The sequence below is a fragment of the Lygodium microphyllum genome, chromosome 12, assembly GCF_053477565.2.
Source record: "Lygodium microphyllum isolate KBCC chromosome 12, Lygodium_microphyllum_v1.1.10, whole genome shotgun sequence".
Classification (NCBI taxonomy): domain Eukaryota; kingdom Viridiplantae; phylum Streptophyta; class Polypodiopsida; order Schizaeales; family Lygodiaceae; genus Lygodium; species Lygodium microphyllum.
The window spans coordinates 21,087,169-21,108,777 of record NC_141146.1 but is presented as its reverse complement, the minus strand read 5'-3'; the positions used below and the strand labels follow the sequence as shown (position 1 = coordinate 21,108,777).

At 44.0% G+C, this 21,609-nt stretch overlaps 1 protein-coding gene across 1 annotated transcript in view; it reads right to left on the bottom strand.

Annotated features, from left to right (window-relative positions):
* Positions 1-20,919, bottom strand: part of LOC148027527 (serine carboxypeptidase-like) — a 49,940-nt gene extending 29,021 nt beyond the window's left edge. The window contains exons 1-9 of the mRNA XM_087689258.1: positions 20,423-20,919; positions 19,650-19,821; positions 19,431-19,550; positions 19,198-19,341; positions 18,965-19,115; positions 18,701-18,789; positions 16,995-17,253; positions 16,707-16,840; positions 16,294-16,618 (exon numbers count right to left, since the gene is read on the bottom strand). Of these exons, the coding sequence (XP_087545384.1) occupies positions 16,502-16,618; positions 16,707-16,840; positions 16,995-17,253; positions 18,701-18,789; positions 18,965-19,115; positions 19,198-19,341; positions 19,431-19,550; positions 19,650-19,821; positions 20,423-20,718 (1,482 nt within the window). The 5' untranslated portion in view covers positions 20,719-20,919 and the 3' untranslated portion in view covers positions 16,294-16,501. The remainder of the gene's footprint in view (positions 1-16,293; positions 16,619-16,706; positions 16,841-16,994; positions 17,254-18,700; positions 18,790-18,964; positions 19,116-19,197; positions 19,342-19,430; positions 19,551-19,649; positions 19,822-20,422) is intronic.
* Positions 20,920-21,609: the final 690 nt, after the last annotated feature.

Genomic DNA, 21,609 nt, shown 5'->3' with positions numbered 1-21,609 from the left:
CCAGTTTTCAGGCTTTGATGACTCAGAGGATGAACTTCTTTCTCATCATTCCTCTGAGCGGAGGCAGGATTATCATGAGGTTCGACGTCGGGAAGAACCTCCTCGCACTCGTCCTTCTTCAGTCCATGCATCTCCGAGGGTTCCATCTACCGCGAAGGTTTCTTCAGTGAAGACTGCTTCAGATGTGCGGATTCCTTCCTTGATTCCCTCTATTCAGGTGCCGATTCTCCCTTCCTTTCCGAAGGAAGATAAGTTGGATGGTTCCAACTACTCCCTCTGGTCATGCAAGGTGGCTTGCATCCTCGATACATTTGACCTTTGGGAGCTTGTTTCTTCACCCATCGACCGTCCCCCCGCGGATTCGTCCGATGGCACCTCTATGGACCGTGCAGCCTTATGGGATAGGCTCAACTCTCGAGCCCGTTCCTTTCTTTTTATGAGTCTCCATGATTCTGTTCTTGTACATGTTCACAGGTTACAAACCGCGGCGGAAGTGTGGAAGAAGCTTGCGTCTTTGTATCAGCACAAGACATTTGCCCACAAGATTTCCTTGGAGAAGAAGTTGCGGATGCTCAGTCTTGATGATTCTCCTTCCATGAAGGAGCACATCACGAAGATGGAGGATATGCGAGGCGAGTTAGCCTCTCTTGGTCGTCTGATATCGTCTGAGGATATGGCGATGATTCTGTTGACTCACTGCCATCACCCCGATATGATGTCTTCTATACCAGCCTCATCACCTCGAGGACCCGTGAGACACTCCTATGGGAGGAGCTTTCCCCGCTTGTCTTGGAGCATGACGAGCGACTCAAAGAGGTGGGAGCCAGTGGCTCCACCAAGGCATTTACGGCCGGCACAGGTGGCGGCAAGAAGAAGAAACAAAAGAAGGAGAAGGCCAAGGACAAGAAGGAGGAGGACAAGAAGGATGCGAAGGAGAAGAAGCCCAAGTGTCCCCATTGTGGGAAGGGCACTCATCCCGAGGAGAAGTGTTGGCAGAAGTATCCCCATCTGAAGCCTAAGGAGAAGGACTCGAAGGCGGCCCCAGCCACAACAGAATCTGCGTTTGTGCATGTCTTTGTTGAGGAGGATACAGCCCTAGCTTCTATCACACAGGAGAAGCCTTGGCTCGTCGACAGTGGAGCATCTTCACATATGACCTTCCGTCAGGATTGGCTTCAGGATCTTCGTTCCAGAGGGGGTACCGTCACCATTGGTGACAATTCTACAGTCCCTGTTCGAGGCGTGGGGACCTTACCTATGTTTTCTGACAGGCGGTCTTCCTCCGCCAAAGTTCTCTATGTCCCTGATTTGGGTTTTAACCTATTATCTGTGCATGGCCTTACTCAGCTAGGTACCCGAGTCATTTTTACATAGGATGCAGTCACAGTGGAGGATGCTTCTACAGGTGATGCTCTTTGGACAGGTACACAGGAGGGTGGGCTTTATACGCTCACAGCCTTGGCTGCGCGGACTTCCCATGAGCTTGGGCTGCTTTGGCATGCTCGGTATGGTCATTTGAACCTCGATTCTCTTCGGCGGGCTTCTAGGAGGAAGATAGTGGAGGGACTTCCTGATTTTCCTCCTCTTCACACTTTGTGCCCTAGCTGCTTGAGGGGCAAGCAGCACAGGCAGCCTCACCCTCAGGTTGCTTCTAGGAGGGCTACTTCTCCGCTTGAGTTGGTTCACACCGACCTTTGCGGACCTATGGGCATGGCCTCCCTTGGGAAGGCCAGGTATTTGATGCTGATTGTGGACAACTTTAGTCGTTATGTGTGGCCTTATTTCTTGGAGTACAAGAGCGAGGCGTACTCCCGTTTCTGTGAGTGGCAGGTGTTTGTGGAGACTCAAACAACTTCCAAGGTTTGTGGCGTTCGAGCTGATCACGGTGGCGAGTTCACTTCTCACCTTTTCTCTCAGTTTTGCAGGGATCATGGTATTCGAGTGGAGTATTCCCATCCGAACACACCATCAGAGAATGGTGTGGTGGAGCGTGCGAATCGGACCATGGTGGAGATGGCCCGATCTATGCTGGAGCATAGGAGTCTTCCTCATTACCTTTGGGGTGAGGCGGTGGCTACAGCGGTGCATATTCACAACCGCTCTCCGACTTCGACGTTACAGGACATGACTCCGTATGAGGCTTTCTTTGGGAAGAAGCCTTCCGTGTCCCATTTTCGCATCTTTGGGTGCGATGCTTTTGTCCATGTGGACAAGAAGAAGAGGAAGACGAAGTTCGACTCTAAGTCGAGAAAGCTTATCTTCGTGGGTTATAGTACGACCACGAAGGGATATCGGCTCTACGACCCAACGACGCGGAAGGTTGAGGTGAGCAGGGATGTGATCTTTGATGAGACTCGGCCTCTGAGGATCCGATTGATGGTTCCATTACAGATGTTTCTTCGTCATCAACGGATCCCCCCCCACCTTCTCTTCCTTCCAGGATACCCCTTAGCACCCCCCCTATTCCTCCTCCTTCGGCTTCCCTTTCCCCTTTGGTGGATGTGACTCCGTCTTCTACGAGCTCTTCCACCGCCACTTCGGGATCTTCACGGGATACACAGCCTTCTTCTGATGCGGAGGAACTACCTTCACTCGGTGAGGGGGAGTCCCTCTCCGATTTGGGTGCTTTGCAGGTTCCGGAGACCCCTCGGTCTCCCTCACAGCAGCAAGAGTCTCTCAGGATTCCTTTATGGTATCGCCGGCTCATGCAGGATTCAGGTGTTACTCACTTTCCTGCTTCTTCTACAGGTCCACGTCGATCAGCACGTTTACAGGCCCAGCGGGATAGTTCACTATGTGTGAACTATGCTCTTATGTCATAGATTTTTCAGGATTCCGAGCCTTCCACTGTGGAGGAGGCTCTTGCACAGGATATTTGGAGACAGGCTATGCAGGCCGAACTCGATTCCATCGAGCGAAACCATACGTGGGAGCTTGTTCCGCGTCCCGCGAAACGGAAGGTGATAGGTGTGAAATGGGTCTTTAAGACCAAGTATCTTGCAGATGGCTCCTTGGACAAGCATAAGGCTAGGCTTGTTGCCAAGGGTTTTGCACAGCGTGCAAGCTTGGACTACTTCGAGACTTTTGCTCCTACAGCCAGGATGTCCACCATTCGAGTTCTTTTGGCTCTTGCTGCTCACTACCGTTGGCCTGTTTATCAGATGGACGTCAAGTCTGCTTTTCTGAATGGCGTTCTTGAGGAGGAAATTTATGTTTCACAGCCTCCTGGTTTTCTTGTGCAGGGGAAGGAGGATCATGTCTACAGGCTACGGAAGGCTCTTTATGGCTTGAAGCAGGCTCCTCGTGCTTGGTACCAGCGGATTGACCGCTTCTTTCTACAGAGTGGCTTTGCGCGCTCCGCTTATGATCCCAACCTCTACTTACGGGTTGTGGATTCTCTTTCTGTGTTCCTTATCTTGTATGTGGATGATCTTATCATTACAAGGAGCGACACTCAGCAAGTGGAGCATACTCGGTCCATTCTTCAGCAGGAGTTTGACTTGACGGATCTAGGGATCCTTCACTTCTTTCTAGGCCTGGAGATCTATCAGATGGCACAGGGCATTTTTATCTCGCAGCACAGGTACATCTCCGAGCTTCTTTCGGAGTTTGATATGGCTGAGTGTCGGCCTATCTCATGCCCCATGGACCCCGAGTCCAAGCTTTTGACAGCTGGAGTTCCCCTTCCAGATCCCACCCGTTACAGGTGCCTTGTCGGCTCTCTTATCTGGCTGCTTCACACTCGGCCGGATATCTCTTTTGTGGTGGCTTTATTGTCTTCTTTTATGCAGACTCCTACCCAAGATCACTGGCAGGCAGCCTTGCGGGTTCTTCACTATTTACAGGGGACTCGCTCCTTCGGGATCATGTATGGCGATGGGATTACCCTTTCTGGATGGAGTGATTCTGATTGGGCAGGTGATGTGGATTCGAGACGATTCACTACAGGTTATGCTTTCACCCTTGGATCCGGTGCTGTCTCTTGGAGCAGCAAGAAGCAGCCTACTGCGGCACTTTCTTCTACAGAGGCTGAGTATCGGGCCTTATGTTCGACCGCTATGGAGGCAGTTTGGCTCCGTCGCTTACTAGCGGAGATTGGCTTTTCTCAGACCGGTCCTACGGAGCTGCGCGTGGATAACCAGAGTGCTCTTGCTCTGGCCAAGAACCCGGTGTTTCATGCTCGCACGAAGCACATTGAGGTTCAGTATCACTATGTTCGAGAGCGGATCGTGGATTCGGAGCTGGTGGTGGTCTATTGTCCTACGGCGGCCAATGCGGCTGATCTCTTTACGAAGCCTTTGCCTCAGGCTTCTTTGCTTCATCACATGCGGTTCTTGGGTCTTCAGACTCTCCCAGGATCTGAGAGGGGGTGTTAGCCTGCTCTTTATCATTCTCAGTCTGTCATCTCCTGGTTGTGAGCTCCTGTCAGAGTCTGACAGGAGACAGAGGAGCTCTGTCAGTTCGTTTAGTGGCTGTCCTTGTCAGTCTGCAGCCTTTGGGAGTCATACAGCCCATACTGGGCTGTTATTCTGCAGTCGGCCCAGTTTTTGGGCAGGTAGGCCAGATCTGGCCAAAGTCGGCCAAATCTGGCTGGTCGGCCAAATCTGGCCAGGTCGGCCAGATTTGGCAGGTCGGCCAGTTTACTGGCCTGGGGGCTATATATAGCAGCCCCCCCAGTCATTCCAGCATTGTACTCTGCAGGTTCAGCACTGTCTCCGTCGTCTCCGTCTCCGGCATTGGTGCTGCCATTGCTTCCAGTCTGTTCTGGTGCCCTCACTGACGCTCCGGGCTGCGTGCAGGGACTGCTCTGTCCATTTCAGTGTATTCAGCATTCATCTCAGTCAGTGCAGACTTTCTTCCTTCATTCTCTGCTTTCTCTCTCCTCTCCTCTGTGTTCGTGTTCTTCTTCCGTTGCGCACTCTCACAAGAATCACTACAATCAGAGCAAGTAATCCCCTCTCCATATATGATTCCATAGGATCGATTCCCCTCTAAATATAGTGAAGAACATGTAAGGCCGCTCTCCAATGCTCGGGAGTCTTTATGAAAGAAGACAACAATGTCACAACAAAAGAAATATCTAACCACGTATGAATAAGCCAGATGAGGGAGCCAACAAGAAACCTATAACAGGTGGGATCTGTGAGGGAAGCTATTGCTGCCAAAAGCTTGGACTTTGGGTCCATGGGGCAAGAAAGAGGCTGACAATGAACCATACGAGACTCTACGAGAAGCTTGCAAATGTACCTATGCTACAAATTAAAAATGCTCTGTGCCATTTGATAAATCTCTGATCCAAGGAAGAAATGGACCCTTAGATCCGTCATGTCAAACTCTTGTCTCAAAATCTCCCCAATACAATCAACCTCTTGAGTAGAGCTTTCTATAATGATAGGATCCTCCACATACAAGATGAGAAAAAAACACCTATCACCCTCAACCTTGAAGTATAGGTTGGGGTCATGAGCGGATCGATGAAAGCCACTCTATAGAAAGAATAGATCAATTCTCTAGTACCAAACACAAGGAGCCTGCTTCAAGCCATAGAGAGCCTTCCGTAATTTGTAGACATGGACCTCCTTCCCCTGCACAAGAAAACCTAGAGGTTGTATAACATAAATCTCCTCCTCAAGGACACCATTCGAGAAGGCAGACTTTACGCCCATCTGATAAACAGGTCAATAGTTGTGGGCTGCAAGAGCCAAGATAGCCTGAATAGTAGACATCTGAACTGTAGATGCAAAAGTCTCAAAATAGTCCAAACCTACCCTCTGAGCAAAACCCTTGGCAACAAGCCTAGCTTTGTGCTTGTCCAAGGAACCATCTACAAGGTACTTGGTCTTGTAGACCCACTTCACACCTATCACCTTCTGCTTTGGGAGACACAAAATCAACTTCCAAGTTTGATTACACTCATAATAGAATCAAGCTTCTTCTACATGGCCTATCACATAATATCTTGTGCAAGAGCCTCCTCAACTATAGTAGGCTCACTGTCACAAAGAATCTGTGATATAAGAGCATAGTTCACACAAAGTGAACTATTATGTTAGACCTGTAAGCAAGCTTATCTATGTGGATCAATAGGAGAAGCGGGAAAGAAAGAGACACCTGAATCATGTATGAGCTAACGGTAGCAATGAGAAATCCAAATAGACTCATCCTGCTGTGAGGAAGACTCAAAAGCCTTTGATGCCTATAATGCACCCGTTCGTGGTAGGGACTCCCTCTCACCAAGGGAAGGTAAACCCTCATCTGAAGAAGGCTCCTTCTTTGACGACTAAGCATCCCTAGAAGATTTCAAAGGGAAGGCTGAAGGGGTGGAAGTATGCAACAAAGAAGAAGAAGTTGCATCTGTCAAAAGTGGTAGGGAAGTCAAGGTAGACGGTGGAGAAGAAGGGGAGGAACCGAAGACGAAGAAGAGGTGGGGTGCCGTGCTAAGAGGCAACCTGGAAGGAAAAAGAGGAACTAAGGGTGGGGGCAAGTCAAACGATGACAAAGAATCAATAGTAAGAGGACCATCAATAGAATCCTCAAAGGCCGCAGTATTGTCGAAGATCACATCCCTACTCACCTCAAGCTTTCATGTCATCGGGTCACAAAGTCAACAGCCCTTCGTAGTAATGTCGAAGATGAGCTTCCTACACTTCGAGTCAAGCTTCCTCTTCCTCTTAGAATCCTCAAAGGCCGTAGTATTGTCGAAGATCACATCCATGCTCACCTCAAGCTTTCATGTCATCAGGTCACAAAGTCAACAGCCCTTCATAGTAATGTTGAAGATGAGCTTCCTACACTTCGAGTCAAGCTTCGTCTTCCTCTTCCTCTTGTCCACATGGACAAATGCATCACATTCAAAGATGCGGAGGTGAGATTTCATGAGGACGTGTATTTTTTGAAACCTCACTTAACATGTGGATTAATGTTTAATCACATGGTTAAGTAAATGTTACATATGTGAGATGTAACTGGGGTTAGAGTAAATTTATGAGCTCGAGACCCAAGGAAATCACGGGATGTCAAAGACAAAAGTTGCTATAAGTTATATCGCATAGGTACTTGGTGGTATCTGGTGCCAGTTGTTGGCCTAGATCATTCATTTGGCCATAACTGTCAGTTGGTGACACTAGAGAAGTGGCGTTTAATGGTACCTAACGCCCATCCGATAGTCAAAGATGGCGCAGAGACACTCAAGAATGGAAGTTGCCTAGCCAATTTAATTATTGATCGGTTAGATTATTTTTCAAGGCACCAAAATAATTATTAGAATAATTTTCAGTATTTAAAGACTGAAAATTAATATTTAATTATTATGGATAATGCTTAAAAAACCATTTGGGAAGGCTGCTACTTATCAAAAATGCCTATGCCGCCAGACTGAAAAACGTCTATAGAGGTTGGAGAGGCATTTTTAGCGTATTCAGCCTGCAAGAGAGAGGGAGGAGATGCTGCTAGTTTTATTTGCAACAATTGGAGGACCTTCTGACCTAGCTAGGGGCAGGAGAAGACCAATCAATAGCAAGTGACAGTATCTACAGGCTGTTGAGACAAGGCAACAACAATAAATGAGTGATTTTCTTCAGTTCTTTGAATCTACAAGCTGTTGAGACAAGGCAGCAACAGTAAATGAAAGATTTTCTTCTGTTCTTCGCAAAGAAAGTATGAATTTTCTCTCTCCTCACCATTCTCTCTCATCTCCCAACCTTTCTACATGAATTTTCTCTCTCCTCAGCATTCTCTCTCATCTCGCAATCTTTCTACAACCTTGCTTCGAAGCTTACAGCATTGAGATCACCAAAGGCTGAGAAATTTTAGATTTCTCTGCTATAAATCCTAATCTGCAAACAAAAATTAGGGTTTAGCAGCAGCCCCTTGAGAAGCTTGCCAAAAATTGGAAGCTCCAAGACTTGGATTCAACTGGGCTAAAGCTATTTTCAGTCAAATTCAGGTGGAGAGACTAGCAAATCAATGAGTTTGGGCCATTTTCCATCTCCATCAAAGCGGGTGAAGGCCAATTGACTGCCCGAATCAAGGGGCAAATCAGATTGAAGCCTTGCTGGTCATTTTGGACAGCAAGGGGAGTTGGAGTACCGAAAGGGATTGGGAGAATCCCATTGTACGTCAACTTTTTCTTCAATTAAGTTAAATAAATACCGAAAGGGGTGCCAATTTTGGGGCCAATAAGGTGCCCATTTTCCAAGATTGTAAATTAATTTGCATTTCTCACTTTTTTAGTAAATGTTACTATTGTAACTAAGTTGTAATTAGGAAATTACCACCCATCCATGGAAGGAAGGCTGGCTTCATGAGACACGAAGGGCTTTTAACCAAAGAAAGCCTCGTAGGGAGTCATGTTCTATAATGCACAAGTCAAGGAGCGGTTGCAGATGTGAACCACAATAGCCACTGCCTCATCCCTAAGGATCTCTAGCATGGTCCGATTCGCACACTCCACACCATTCTTTGAAGGTGTGTTCAGATAGGTATACTCCACCCGAATGCCATGATCCCTGCAAAACTAAGAAAAGAGATTAGAAGAAAACTCTCCACCATGACCTGCTCGTATACCACGAACTTTCGAGTAATATGTGTCTCCACAAACACCTTCCACTCGCTAGAAACAGGAGTACATCTCACTCTTGTACTTCAGAACAAAAGGCCACACATAACGACTGAAGTCATTTATAATCAACATCAAATACTTGGCCTTCCCAAGGGAGGCCCTACCCATAGGTCTGCAATGGTTGATGTAAACCAACTCAAGCGGGGTAGAAGCTCTCCTAGTTGCAACCTAGGGATGCGGCTGCTTGCCCCTAAGATAGCTAGGATACAAAGTGTGAATGGGAGGAAAATCATGAAGTCCCTCCACCATCTTCTTCCAAGAAGCTTGTTGAATAGCATCAAAGTTGAGATGACCATAACAAGCATACCAAAGCAGCCCAACCTCGTGAAAAGACCTCGTGGCTAATGTTGTAAGTGTGTAAAGCCCACCCTCCTAAGATCCTGTCCAAAGAACGGCACCTATAGACTTATCCTCCACTATCACCGCATCCTGTATAAAGGCCATACAAATACCAAGCCATGTAAGACCATGAACAAATGAGAGGTTAAAACCTAAATCCCATACATAGAGAACTTTGGCCGAATAAGATTGCCTATCTGGCAATAAAAAAAAGTCTCCACTCCTCGAACGGGAACGATAGAGCTGTCACCAATGGTAATTGTGCCCCCTCTAGTGCTGAACTCCTAAAGCCAATCCTATCTGTAGGTCATGTGAGAAGAGGCCCCACAGTCAACAAGCCAAGGCTTCTCCTGAGCAAATGAAGCAAGAGTTGTATCCTCCTCGACAAATCCATAGACAAAGACAGACTGTCATTGTGCAGGTAACCATCGTATTCTTCAAATCCTTCTCCTTTGGCTTCAAATGGGGGTACTTTTGCCAACACTTCTCCTTGAGATGAGTGCCCTTCCCACAATGTGGGCACTTAGGTTTCCTCTCCTTTTCGTCCTTCTTGTCCTCCTACTTCTTGTCATTGGCTTGCATCTTTTTCTTCTTCCCTCCATCTACACCTATAGCAAATGCCTTGATGGAGCCAAAGCCACTGGCCCCAACCTCTCTGAGTCACTCATCATACTCCAAGACAAGCAATGAAAGTTGTCTTCTATAAGTGTCTCGGGGGTCCTTGATGTGATAAGGTTGCTGTAGAAGACATCGAGCCAAGGAGATAGGAGCTGAGTCCAAAGAATCATAGCCATGTCTTTAGGGGATATCATCCAACCAAGCTCACCCCTCATATCCTCCATCTTTGTGATGTGCTCCTTCATATAGGAGTCGTCATCAAGACTGAGCATCCGCAACTTCTTCTCAAGGGAAATCTTATGGGCAAACATCTTGTGCTGATACAAAGATGCAAGCTTCTTCCCCACTTCTGCCACATTCTTCAACCTATGAACATGCACAAGGACAGAATCCTGCAAACTCATAAAAAGAAAGCATCGGACTTAAGAATTGAGACAATCCCACAAGGCTACATGGTCCATAGAAGTCTCATCTACGGGATCCTCCTTAAGACAAGGGGACACAATCAAAAACAAGAGCCCAAAGATCAAAGGTGTTGTATATACACTCCACCTTACACAACCACAACAAATAGTTCAAACCATCGAGTTTGTCTTCTTTGGATAATAAACATAAGACAGGCACCTGCGTCGAGGGCATCAAGGACAACATATTCACTTTGAACACAGCCTTCTGTGATAGATGAATAGAAGAAGAATGGGTGCAAACAGGGGCCTCCTCTTGCAGACTAAAATCGTGATAATCGCGTCCCCGCTCGAAAGAGCGTTTCGAAACAAGCTCCTCCTCTAAGTCATCAAAGTGCATGAACTGGTAAGACATCTTCGATCTTGCAGTCACCCAAAAAGCTGTGGTTTGATGGAGATAACACAAGAGACAGAAGGCAATCAGCTATACGGACTGTACATGTGTTGTCTATCAAGGAAAAGCTATCACTTGCCATAAGAAGGGAGTTGCCTGTACCAAGAAGTTGTCGCCTATACTAGAAAGCTGCCACCTAGAAAATACAAATTCATGTTTGCTGTAGGGACAAGGTCGCCTGGTCTTGGATGATGTCGCCTAGTCTCCGAAAGGGTCGATTGGGCATTGGACAGCCTGTACGGGCACTAAATGCAACAAACGCAGGTTGAAAATCTGCATTTAATAAATATGGGCTGTTCCTCCGCAATGAAAACTTGCTCTCCTGCAAGAAATCTCTAGACTATGTCCTCACTTAGGCAATGATATCATGTGAGAGGAAAATGGGACCAGATCAATCAAAAGAGTCCATCATTTGTAAATTGGAAGGCAAAGTTGGCCTCTAATTCCTTAGGTACTTTGGAAACACTCGACACTTACTAGTGATATGCCCAGTCTTTTTGCATTTATTGCACTTCATTTTGTCACGATATTTCTTCCATCAATTGCTTACAATATGCCCTTTTTTGTAACAGAAGGGACACTTAGTAGAAGCTTTATGGACTAACACTTACTCACAGGAAGTAAATGTTGAAGTTCCTTCATTATGGTTCCTCTTCTCTTCATCCAGACACATGACTGGATGGTACTTGCCAAGGTTGGGTTCAGGATATTAGTTAGGGTAGTCACAAGGGTTGGAAAGACCTTCTTCACTGACTTCAGAAGGATTGCAATCGCATCTTCATCATGAATTGGTGCTTGAACGGAGGCCAATTGTGCCATGAGTAGGCCTGCCAGACAAGCCTACCATGTGGCAATGGACCGGGCCTACAACTATCGGTCTGCCCTAGTCAATCATTTTTGGGCAAGCCTACTGCATGTATCTGCCCCCTTTTCCCCAATTTACTTAGGCCCATTGCACGCTACCTCCTGGTCGTCCTTTTTGTTTGCGAAGAGTAAGGTCTTTTGACTATCTATACCTACACAACCTTGTACTCAACATACAGTTTCTTATTCAATGTTCTGCTCTCTTTTAGCATTCTATTGTCTCATTCTCTCGTTCTTCTCTCCATGTTCAGCATATTCGTTCCAATCTGAGTACACAGTTCCGCAATGCAGTACTTATGACCTCGTTCAACACAAAGAGATGCTGCCAGCCCTGCAAGAGGGACAAAACTGAAAATAAGCATAAGTGTGGCAATGGAACCAGCCTTCCTACTCAGATAAGGTGGTAAATGACCTGATTTTACACAATTTACAGCAAGTGATAAATTCAAAAATCTGAAAATGCACACTTTACTAATTATTCTTGGGCAGCCAACACCCAATCGACCCCAACAATTGGAACCCCTTGCAGTATTTCTTCAACTTGTATTTCTCAAAGATGAAGTACATGGAGATTGTGGGCTGATCTCCTTCAATCTTTAATACAAAGGGCTGTCACAATGACCAGCAAAAACAAGGAACAATTTGCCCCTTCTTTTGGCTATAGATTTGGACACAAATCAATCCTTAGACTCTTGTATGCAGACCAAACCAAACGGGAATGGGCTCACCCCAATTCAGCTCCCAATTCACAACTGCTTCTTTGAACTTTGGGTCTTCAATTATTGGGCATCAATCCTAAGGTGGCTGAGAAACCCTGATTGCTGCTGTAAATTAGGGTTTCAGTAGCAAATATCACTGCTGCAGTTCACCAATGGGTAGAATGTGCTGAGAATTGCTGAGTGAATATCATCCTCCATTTACTACACCTCCTGGTGCATCGCTAGGAGGGATGCCACCCTTTAACACTATACCTTCTTTACCACATCCCTACATTCTGGGACGGCTGTGATGCGCATCCCCCTCACTAACCCCGAACACTCACGATCCCCCCACAGGACCTTTCAAACACAAGGATATCTATCCTCTGCTTATGGACTGTCGTCACGCATCCCTTGGGTCACTCCTACCCAATTTCCATCCTCTACTCACCGTGTCCCTATCCCTCCACCGTGGGCTCCTCATGCAATCACAATGTCCATACCGAGTCTGTCTATGACCACATTTGGAAACGGTGTGCACACCTATTGTACGCATGGTGGGCTTTGGGATTCCTTCCCAAGTATACTCCACTCCTCCACCCTATCCCCCCTTATCCACCCTACCCCCATTACACACCTCTATCTCCTAGCACTATCACTCTTGTTGCAACGGCCAAGAATGCCTTCACGGATAAGGCTCGCTTTAAAGGTCAAATTTCACTACTTGGTCAAACTTCATGTAACAAGTGCTCGAATCTCAATGTCTTTCAAACATCGTCATTAGTACTAAGCCTACATCGGACCCTCGATTAGCTCACCTTGATGACATCTATCAATGGATACCCCACAATGCCATGGCCAATATTGAGTTAATGTAGGGGTGGCTTCCTGAATTCCTCTCATAATTATAGCATTTTCCCCTCACATCTAAGCATTGGAGTCATCTCATTGACTGCTATGTGGCACGAGATCGCACTCGACGTATCAATCTCGATTTTGAGCTTCAGTAGTTTTCCACTAAGAAAGAGGATGATCTAAAAGTCAAGTTGGTTGGATTATCGACGGTTACTCACCAAATTTGGTACTACTAGCTCCCCGAAGTATGACGATCATGTCACGTTCTTCTTGAATAAGTTGCCCAATAATACTTTCATTTTATCCAACACATTATCTCACTACCTAAATTGCCGACTTTCTACGAGTTTGAGTGTCAATTCTTGCATTACACAAGGCTACACGATCAAGTCCACAAGAAAGCCTCCCCACAGCCTTATTCAAAGGGGCGGAGGTTGGTTACCTCTTCTTTGGGAGGGAAAATCAATAGTGGCAAGAACTCGCAAGATATGAAGATGAGCCAAAATAAGGGTGACACCCCTTCCTCTAACACAAGCAAAGAAACACTACCCCTTTGGCAACAAATTCCTAAGAAAAATAGTTTTGCATATACTATCATAGGTCGGGCCATGTGGACGAGAAGTATCGTACCAAGACCCAAGGTCTCCCACCTAGAAAACCACAACAAATTGTTGCAACTGCCTCCACTCCGACTGGCCAATCCAATGGACTACATCTCTCGCCACTTCACCATGTGCTCCATCTACCCTTGTGGCTACTAGACATGTAACACAAACAACCTCAGCTGCCTACATCTTTCACTACTACTAAAGGATTAGCTGATTGGTCTGCTAGCGGCTCCCCATTGCACTTTACACGTCCATTCCTAGGGCATTCATTGCACCTTCTAGGACCACTTTCCCATCTCATGGTATGTGATGGCGGCCACACACTTATCCTTTCTCTTTTCAGACTTCCACTACATATCTACATACCTTATAGGACCACTTCACCACCTCATCGTATGCGATGGCAGCCACACAGTTAGCCTTTCTCTTTGTAGACTTCCGTTGCATACCTACATACTCATTGCATTGCACTTAGCTTTGCTTTCCTTTATTTTTAGTTGTTTTTTGGAGTATCTCACTACTCACCTCTGTGCTTGCAGATTTTGATCTCTTTTTGCAAGGTTTTGTATTTCAATGTAGGGCTCACATGCAAGTTTACACCAGTCCTTCATGAGTTGGAGACAAGAGCTACGCACTATTCCTATCATAACCATCTACTTGGAGTTTTGCTCTTCTACTAGCATGGATGCCCTCCCACAACGGATCGTGCAACATCTCTCTTGATGTCATCATGGCGGTGCCTTCTATCCTTGCTCTTCCAATAGCGATGCGTCATCATCTTCATCCATCTAGTTCTTGGCACCACACAAAGACCGACATCATCAAGCTCCTCTTCCTTCTTCGGCATCGATATCCAAGTTGAGAGGGGGTTCTTACCCTTCTTGGTATTCTATAGGTTTCGGCACTTGTCTTTAACATCGGCCTTTTCCTCCCACCTCCGGTTGTATCTTCTCCTCTTTCTTCTTCGACATCATTAAGCTCCTCTTCCTTCTTCGACATCGATATCCCAAGTTGAGAGAGGGTTCCTACCCTTCTTGGTATTCTATAGGCTTCGACACTTGTCTTCAACATCAGCCTTCCCCTCCCCCCTCCGATTGTATCTTCTCCTATGCATCGTATGATTTCATCATCTTTGTACTAGGGGGCTTGGGTAAGTGAACAATTTTCCTATAAGGAATATTGTCCAAGTAGCACCTGCTGCATGAGTATTCTTCAGCGTGTAGCATCCTATGCATCCCATTGTGCAAAGTCCCACTAGACAGATCCTAAGCTGTTTCCACTGGCGAATTACCCCACCCTCCTTATTTACATGATATTTTATCACCTTTTTCTCGCCCCCCACATCCTCAAGTGGATGGCTAAGCTTGTATTGTTTTGTGATGTATTGGATATACCATCTCTACTATTACTTAATCATCTACCACCCATAAAATTAACTTTCCACAACAACAATAAAAAAAACCACAAAACAAAACAAAAAAAAAAGCCCAAAGTGGTTCCATCCGCCTCTGTAGGGCTTAGCAAGCCACTGGGCAGCCGACACATACCCTTTGTCCAATGTCCCGTCCTCTCTAGGGTGACTACTTGGACTCCCTTGGTAAGATAACCATAGCCTCTGTAGTCTTGGTAGGCCATTGGACAGCCGATGTGCACCCTTAGTCAAATGCCCTGGCTACTTTGGGGTGGAATGCCTTGGGATAAATATTATTGGGCGTTCCTTTTCTGCTCAATTTAAGGCCCAAGAGGAGGTGTTGAGCTAAAGTATGCTTTACAACTGATTAGCATTTTTAAACAATCCTAAAACATCCTTAATTATTGAGAAACACAAAATTGGTGCACGATTCGAGAGAGTTTCAATGGTCCCCCAAAACCCTAATTTTTTGGGTACCCTTCAACATCTATAAATAGACAAGTTGCCCACCATTCAAGCTCATCCCTTTTATGCAGGTTCTCACCCCTCTTCGTCACTGTTGCTCATACTCCTATCAAAGGACATTGCAATTCGTGGTTGCTCTTATTGGGGGATTTATTATAATATTTTCACATCACTTTTGTGCAAATTGTAGTATCTTCCAAAGTCACTAATGTGTATTACTTTCATTTAAGTATGCACATAGGACCCACAGAATAAGTGAATCTACAAGTAAATCCACCCATCTACACCAAAGAACTTTCTTGCAAATTTAGTATCTTCCAAAGTCACTAACGTGTATTACTTTCATTTAAGTATGCACATAGGACCCACAGAATAAGTGGATCTATAGGCAAATCCACCCATCTACACCAAAGAGCAAGAGACTTGTAAAAGAGAAAAGATAAAACATAAGAGTGAACAAGGGTTGAAAATACCTGCCTACAAAACCCTACATATATAATGTCAAAAAAAAATAGAAAAACTCATTCTTGTGTGTACAATTTTAAGTTAAGCTTTCGTCTCTCTCTTGCTTCCACCATGGCCTGGAGGTGTAAGGATAATTTATTTCATTGCTATGAAAATAAGATGTTATTTATCTATTTATTTTGTGAATTTTCATTTGTCTATCTACCATACAATAGTGATATTAGATGGAGTTATACACATGAAATTATATTTATGCTTATCACTTGAGCGCAATTGAACGCATAGGATTATAGTTACTTTAGGCGCTACTATTATGCAAACATCTATAGACGTCTAGTATGCTGAATCATACATGTTTGAATCCAACTATGAATAAAAGCATGTCATTCATGCAAGAAAAGCAAAAAATCCAAAAATATGGTTTTCATAAATTTTTAGCACAAAAACTGAGAAATATAAATCCATAAATACATGCATGAGGGAGATGCTTACTCATACATGGAGAGAGATTGTATCCATTCTTTTGTCGTGTACTCTTCTCAATTTCTCTCTTACTCTGTTTTGTTCTCTCAATTTTTGGTTCATTAAGTGTTATTGTATAATGGAGGGAATAACATTGGTATCAAAGCACGAGCTTATTATCCATAAAGCGATTGTGTGGCATAGTCCATAGAAAAGAACTTTTGTTATTTGTAACCACTTATATCAAATTTACGAGTGACTCATCATTAAAAGGGATGGCCTTTGTAAAATGTCGGATCATATCTAGAGCAGCTTTTGGTTGATCCATTGGCACCATATGACCAGCATCATGAACCTGAGAGCACAAAAATTCTCATACTTAAAACAGGAAACTTCGGAAGTCGTGCACAGTAAAAGCCTTCAAAACAGATGAGACACAATACCTTGAGAAAGGTAAGTGGACCATAATTTGTAAAACTACCAGCTTCCTCGCCATCAACAAGGAATGATTCTGACAAAGCAGATGCATAGCTTTCTTTGCCAGACCACTCAATTGCTGAAACCCATCTAGAGTTGCCTGGCATCCAAACACAACTTCTTAAGAAACGAATAATTTCACTCAAAATATTTTCCTTTGACAAAGAACGAAGAAGAGAACCTAGTAAGGATCTTTTGACCGAGTCAACTATTTTTAAGAAAAGTGATTTATACCAGCAAAGTTTGAAACATACCTAGCCAGTTGCAGATAAGGTCATAATCTCCAGCATACACCAGAAGTTTGATTCCATCTTCTAGCAAAGTTGGGATACCAACTTCTAAATTCCGCATCCAATCAACAAGCATGTCCTTGTAAACAAGTGTGCTGCATGACACAAACTTTCTGTCTCCAACACCTAAAGCATCTTTCACCAACTGTGTGTTTAAAAGATTCTCCATTTTTGAGAAGTCATAGCACAAGTTTCCATTGCATTTCTTCCTAATGTCATAGTACTGCAGAAGAAAACAGGATATCCAGTAATATCATAGTGTCTCTTTCAGAGATTGCTGAGTGTAGCAAGAAAAAAATGGATTACATTAGACAAGTGCACAGTGAAAGGGATCTGAACCAATCGCTTGAAAAACAGTCGGAGAAACTTGTGTTTGTGGTGTAACATTCCTCCCTCTTTCCTTAGAAGTACAGGGCAATTGCAGCAAGCACCCAACAGCATCAACAGATTACTAAGCAGCATAAGCCTTCATTTGTGAGCTAGCTTACACTTGGTGGCCACTGCTGCATATAATCATAATGCTCTTTTCATCAGAAGAGTTTATCATGGAAGATAAACCACTCCTACCATGCACATGGAGACTGACAGTGACTGCATGCAACACCCAATAGCATCAACACTTCCTTATCTAGCATGCAAACCTTATGGACATCAGCAGTTCACCTATTTGCCACCTAGAGCCATGCTTTGATTCAAGCTTTGATCAGTGGGTGCTCCTAATGTATGGACCACTTTCTTCTTTCAGAAGCTTAGTCAAGAACAGACAATAGACTTTCACCCACCCTGCCCTATGGGAGGGGAATTTCACCAAAAAAATGGGCCAGCCAATCTTCAAGAGGGGAATCGAAGTAGAAGCTGGACTTAAAATCAAACCTTAAGAGGGATGCACGTTTATTTTCCGGTGCAAGTTCCTCGAACACAAAGAACTAAACTAGGAAATAGAAGTATTAAAAGCTTCACTTTCTGAAAGCATGGGTTGGAAAAGAGGAAGACATGACGGTATTTACTGGTGGTGAAGAAGACCTTAAATTCATGTATAGCTTATTTCATATAAAGCTACCTCACAGGATATGCAAGAATGTTGAAATTGGTACAAAAGTGGTACTAGCTGCCTTCTTCAGGAGTTTGGAGTCAACTATGCCTTGCTATTAGCAGGAGCCGGCATGTTGTGATGAGAAGCTGAGGCCTTCTGTCAAACTCTTGATTGACTCTATCGAGTAAGAAAGCTACACAATAGCCAATTAGCTCACCATGCCATGGCTGACCACAACACAGGGTGGTTCAGCGACTCATTGAATGGGGATAAGTCCTCAAGTTGAAATAAAATAAGTGGAGAAAGAGGTTTCAATGAAGGCATATGCTTTCACTGTGGCAAGAAAAGATGGCTGACAAAAGGAAGGCTCCAATGGCTGCTGTGATTACTGAAGAGAGATCCCACACCCTAACTGAACCACATACTGCATAACTATAGCATGAGAGCTAAGAAAAAGGAAATATTTATTGTCACTGCATTATAAATTAGAGGATGACTGCCCATACACGGCACAAGAAATGAAAAACTACATTATACATCAAAAGTCAAAACAATATAAGAAGTACAAGAATTGAGAACATAGAGCAGGCATGACAGGAGAAAGGACAGGGCATTGAGCAGAAATTAATTCACTCACGTTTACTTCTCCAACAAGTGACATGAGAGAACTGAAAATCAACTGACATGTGACATACGCAGTAGCACATGAGATTGTTCCATCTGTCCCTGCGAAATTAAAATGGTACTGCTCAAGTTCTAGATATTAAAAGAAGATACACAAATAGAAAGAGATACATAAACAGCAATCAGCTTTATCTAGAGTCTACATAGTTGCAACTTTTCAGTTTCCACATGCACAAGCCTTGCTAACCAGTAAATGCATTAATGAACAAAAACTTACCACAACTCCTGATTGCCTTTTGACAAGAAGGGTACATGTTGCTAAGATTGTTATAGCTTGCTTGATCAATTAGGTTCATCTCTAGAGCATAGTCTGCATATGCTTTATATTGTATTTCTGGATTTGTGAGACCGTTTCCAATTGCAAAGCCCTACAAAATTTCCATTGGTAAGAAGCAAGTTAAAGCAACTTATGTGTACAGCATCCAACTCTGCAATACTCATGTCAATCACCTTCAGATTGATTGGGAGACCCTTTTTTGCTTTATTAGCTTGGTGAATGCGGCTGGTAACAGCAGGAACATAATGTCCAGCATAAGATTCTCCAGTGACATAGAAGCCATTGCTTGCAAATTCAGGATGTACTTCAAAAAAGGCCTGTCAACAAAAGCAGATAGCACTTTAGCATTAACATAAAAGAAAACCTCACTTTTCTGAACTACCTCTGCCAAGAATTGCTGTGAAACCTGTAAGAAGTTGTACACATCTTGACTGACTCCATTTTCATCATGACGCATGTCACGGACATCAGTGGTGTAGCTAAATCCTGTTCCAATAGGCTGGTCCACAAAAATAATACTTGATGCCTACATTCAACAATATAGATCAAGCCATGTTATTTTGCTGATTTGTCAAAAACCTTTCATTTTTTAATGTTTTTCATGATAAGCAGGTGTCTTTCTTACCTTGTCCCATCCATAATCATTCCACACAAGAGTAAGATTATTGGCAATCTGGAAGGGGCCATTCTCATAAAACAAAGCAAGCTCACTGCTGCAACCAGGCCCTCCCGACATCCATAGCACTACTGGATCTTTGGCCTTATTTTCACGTGATTCGAAGAACATGTAAAACATCCTGTAAATCAAATGTGAGCTCCCACATAATCCAGAATAACAAGATTCCTTTTTTTCCTTTTGGTGAAGAAGTTTGGATTAATGAATTGAAATGTTTCCAAAGGGCATTCTGACCAACCAAGGAGACTCAAAGACATGTAGAAAACAACAAATGGAGCCAAAAGGCTCCAAAAAACACAGGGCTACAAGTATAGAAGAAGGCACAACTAGAGTGGTGCAGATGATATCCACCCATGGAGCAGTTGCCTCACTGATAAGATTTCTCATAAGCATATGCAACAGCAGAAAGCTAGAGAAACAACCAAGAAATTGTCTGTAGTGGAAAAGGATTAAGTAAAATCAAGCAATGTAAGCCCATGAAATGAGTAGAAAACGCGCAATGATGCTGCCCTTTAAACTAAATACTAACTGGGACTGCGTATGCTAACAATATACAATACTATCCCTAATGATAATCTCAATAAACCATAGTTCACACCAAGGTTGCCATGACATTAGAGGGATAGTTAGCAACCAACGCTGCACAAACTTTGAAAGCTATGATAATATAAAAAGGGCATATACAAACAATGTAAATTCAAACAGACAATGACATTACTGACCTGGAAGCGTGGGTGTCCTTGAGCTTGAAGTATCCAGCATATTGGCCAAGATCGCGTGCGTCAATGCCAGACTTGCCACGGACATCCAAGTGAATGCGGCGTTCAACCAATTGGGATCCTTCGGAATCCACTCCCTGGCTGTGGGACTCGGAGGGGTCATCGGGCAGCAGGTTGAGCGCTTGGATGAGGCGCTCGGCTGGACCAGAAGGCTCAGGGGCGAAAGCGACCGAAGGAGGGAAGGACAGGCTGGCAAGGAACCACAGAAGCAGCAGAAACTGAAGGAAGGGGGTCACCATTTTTGTCTTCTTCCCTTTCTTCTTCTTCTTCTTGTCCTTTTCCTCTAGCCTGAGGACTCTGTTTCCAGGGATATGGATTTGGGATATGGGTTGCGCTTCTTCTTGTTCGTCCTACTGTTCTGATGATGAACATGGCAATATATAGATGTGGGTCGTGCAGCTGCATCTCCTCCTCCTTCCTACTGTTCATTTTGCCGGGACCCTGTTCCGAGAGTGACATAATATGTACACTTTGCTTTTACTTTCCTTCCTTCTCTTCTCCTCCTCCTCCTCCTTTCGGGTAAAGGGACCAGTAAACTTGTAAAGTGACTGGTCCCCAAAAGGAAAATCCATCCTGGCTCAATTATGGACAACAATTTAGATACTTAATGTTATGATATATATTATTTTTTTAAATTACAAATGAGCTTAATATGAGCATTAGTATTTGACATGCACCTTTACTTTTCATAAGACACTTTCTTTTGGACCTTGCCATTGGCATTGGCACGACAAATACAAACTTCGCCTATCCATTGTCAATCATCGTAAATTTATGCTTTTCACACTATTATGATTGAAGATATAAATATATAATCAAAAAATACAAATCATAATTAGAATGGAAAGCGATAAGCATATGTGCCCTATTCTGATGTTTGTACTACTTTATGGCATATGTGATATGTATTATGAAGCAAACAATATGACAAAGATATCCAATGCAACTACAAGTAATGTAAGGTTTTTGTTACATGATATTATATGCTCTAAATTGCTTTTGTTATATGATATTATATGCTCTAAATTGTTTTTTGTTATATGACAAAGATATCCAATGCAGCTACAAGTAATGTATGGTTTTTTTGTTATATGATATTATGTGCTCTAAATTGCTTTTGGTTTTGGATG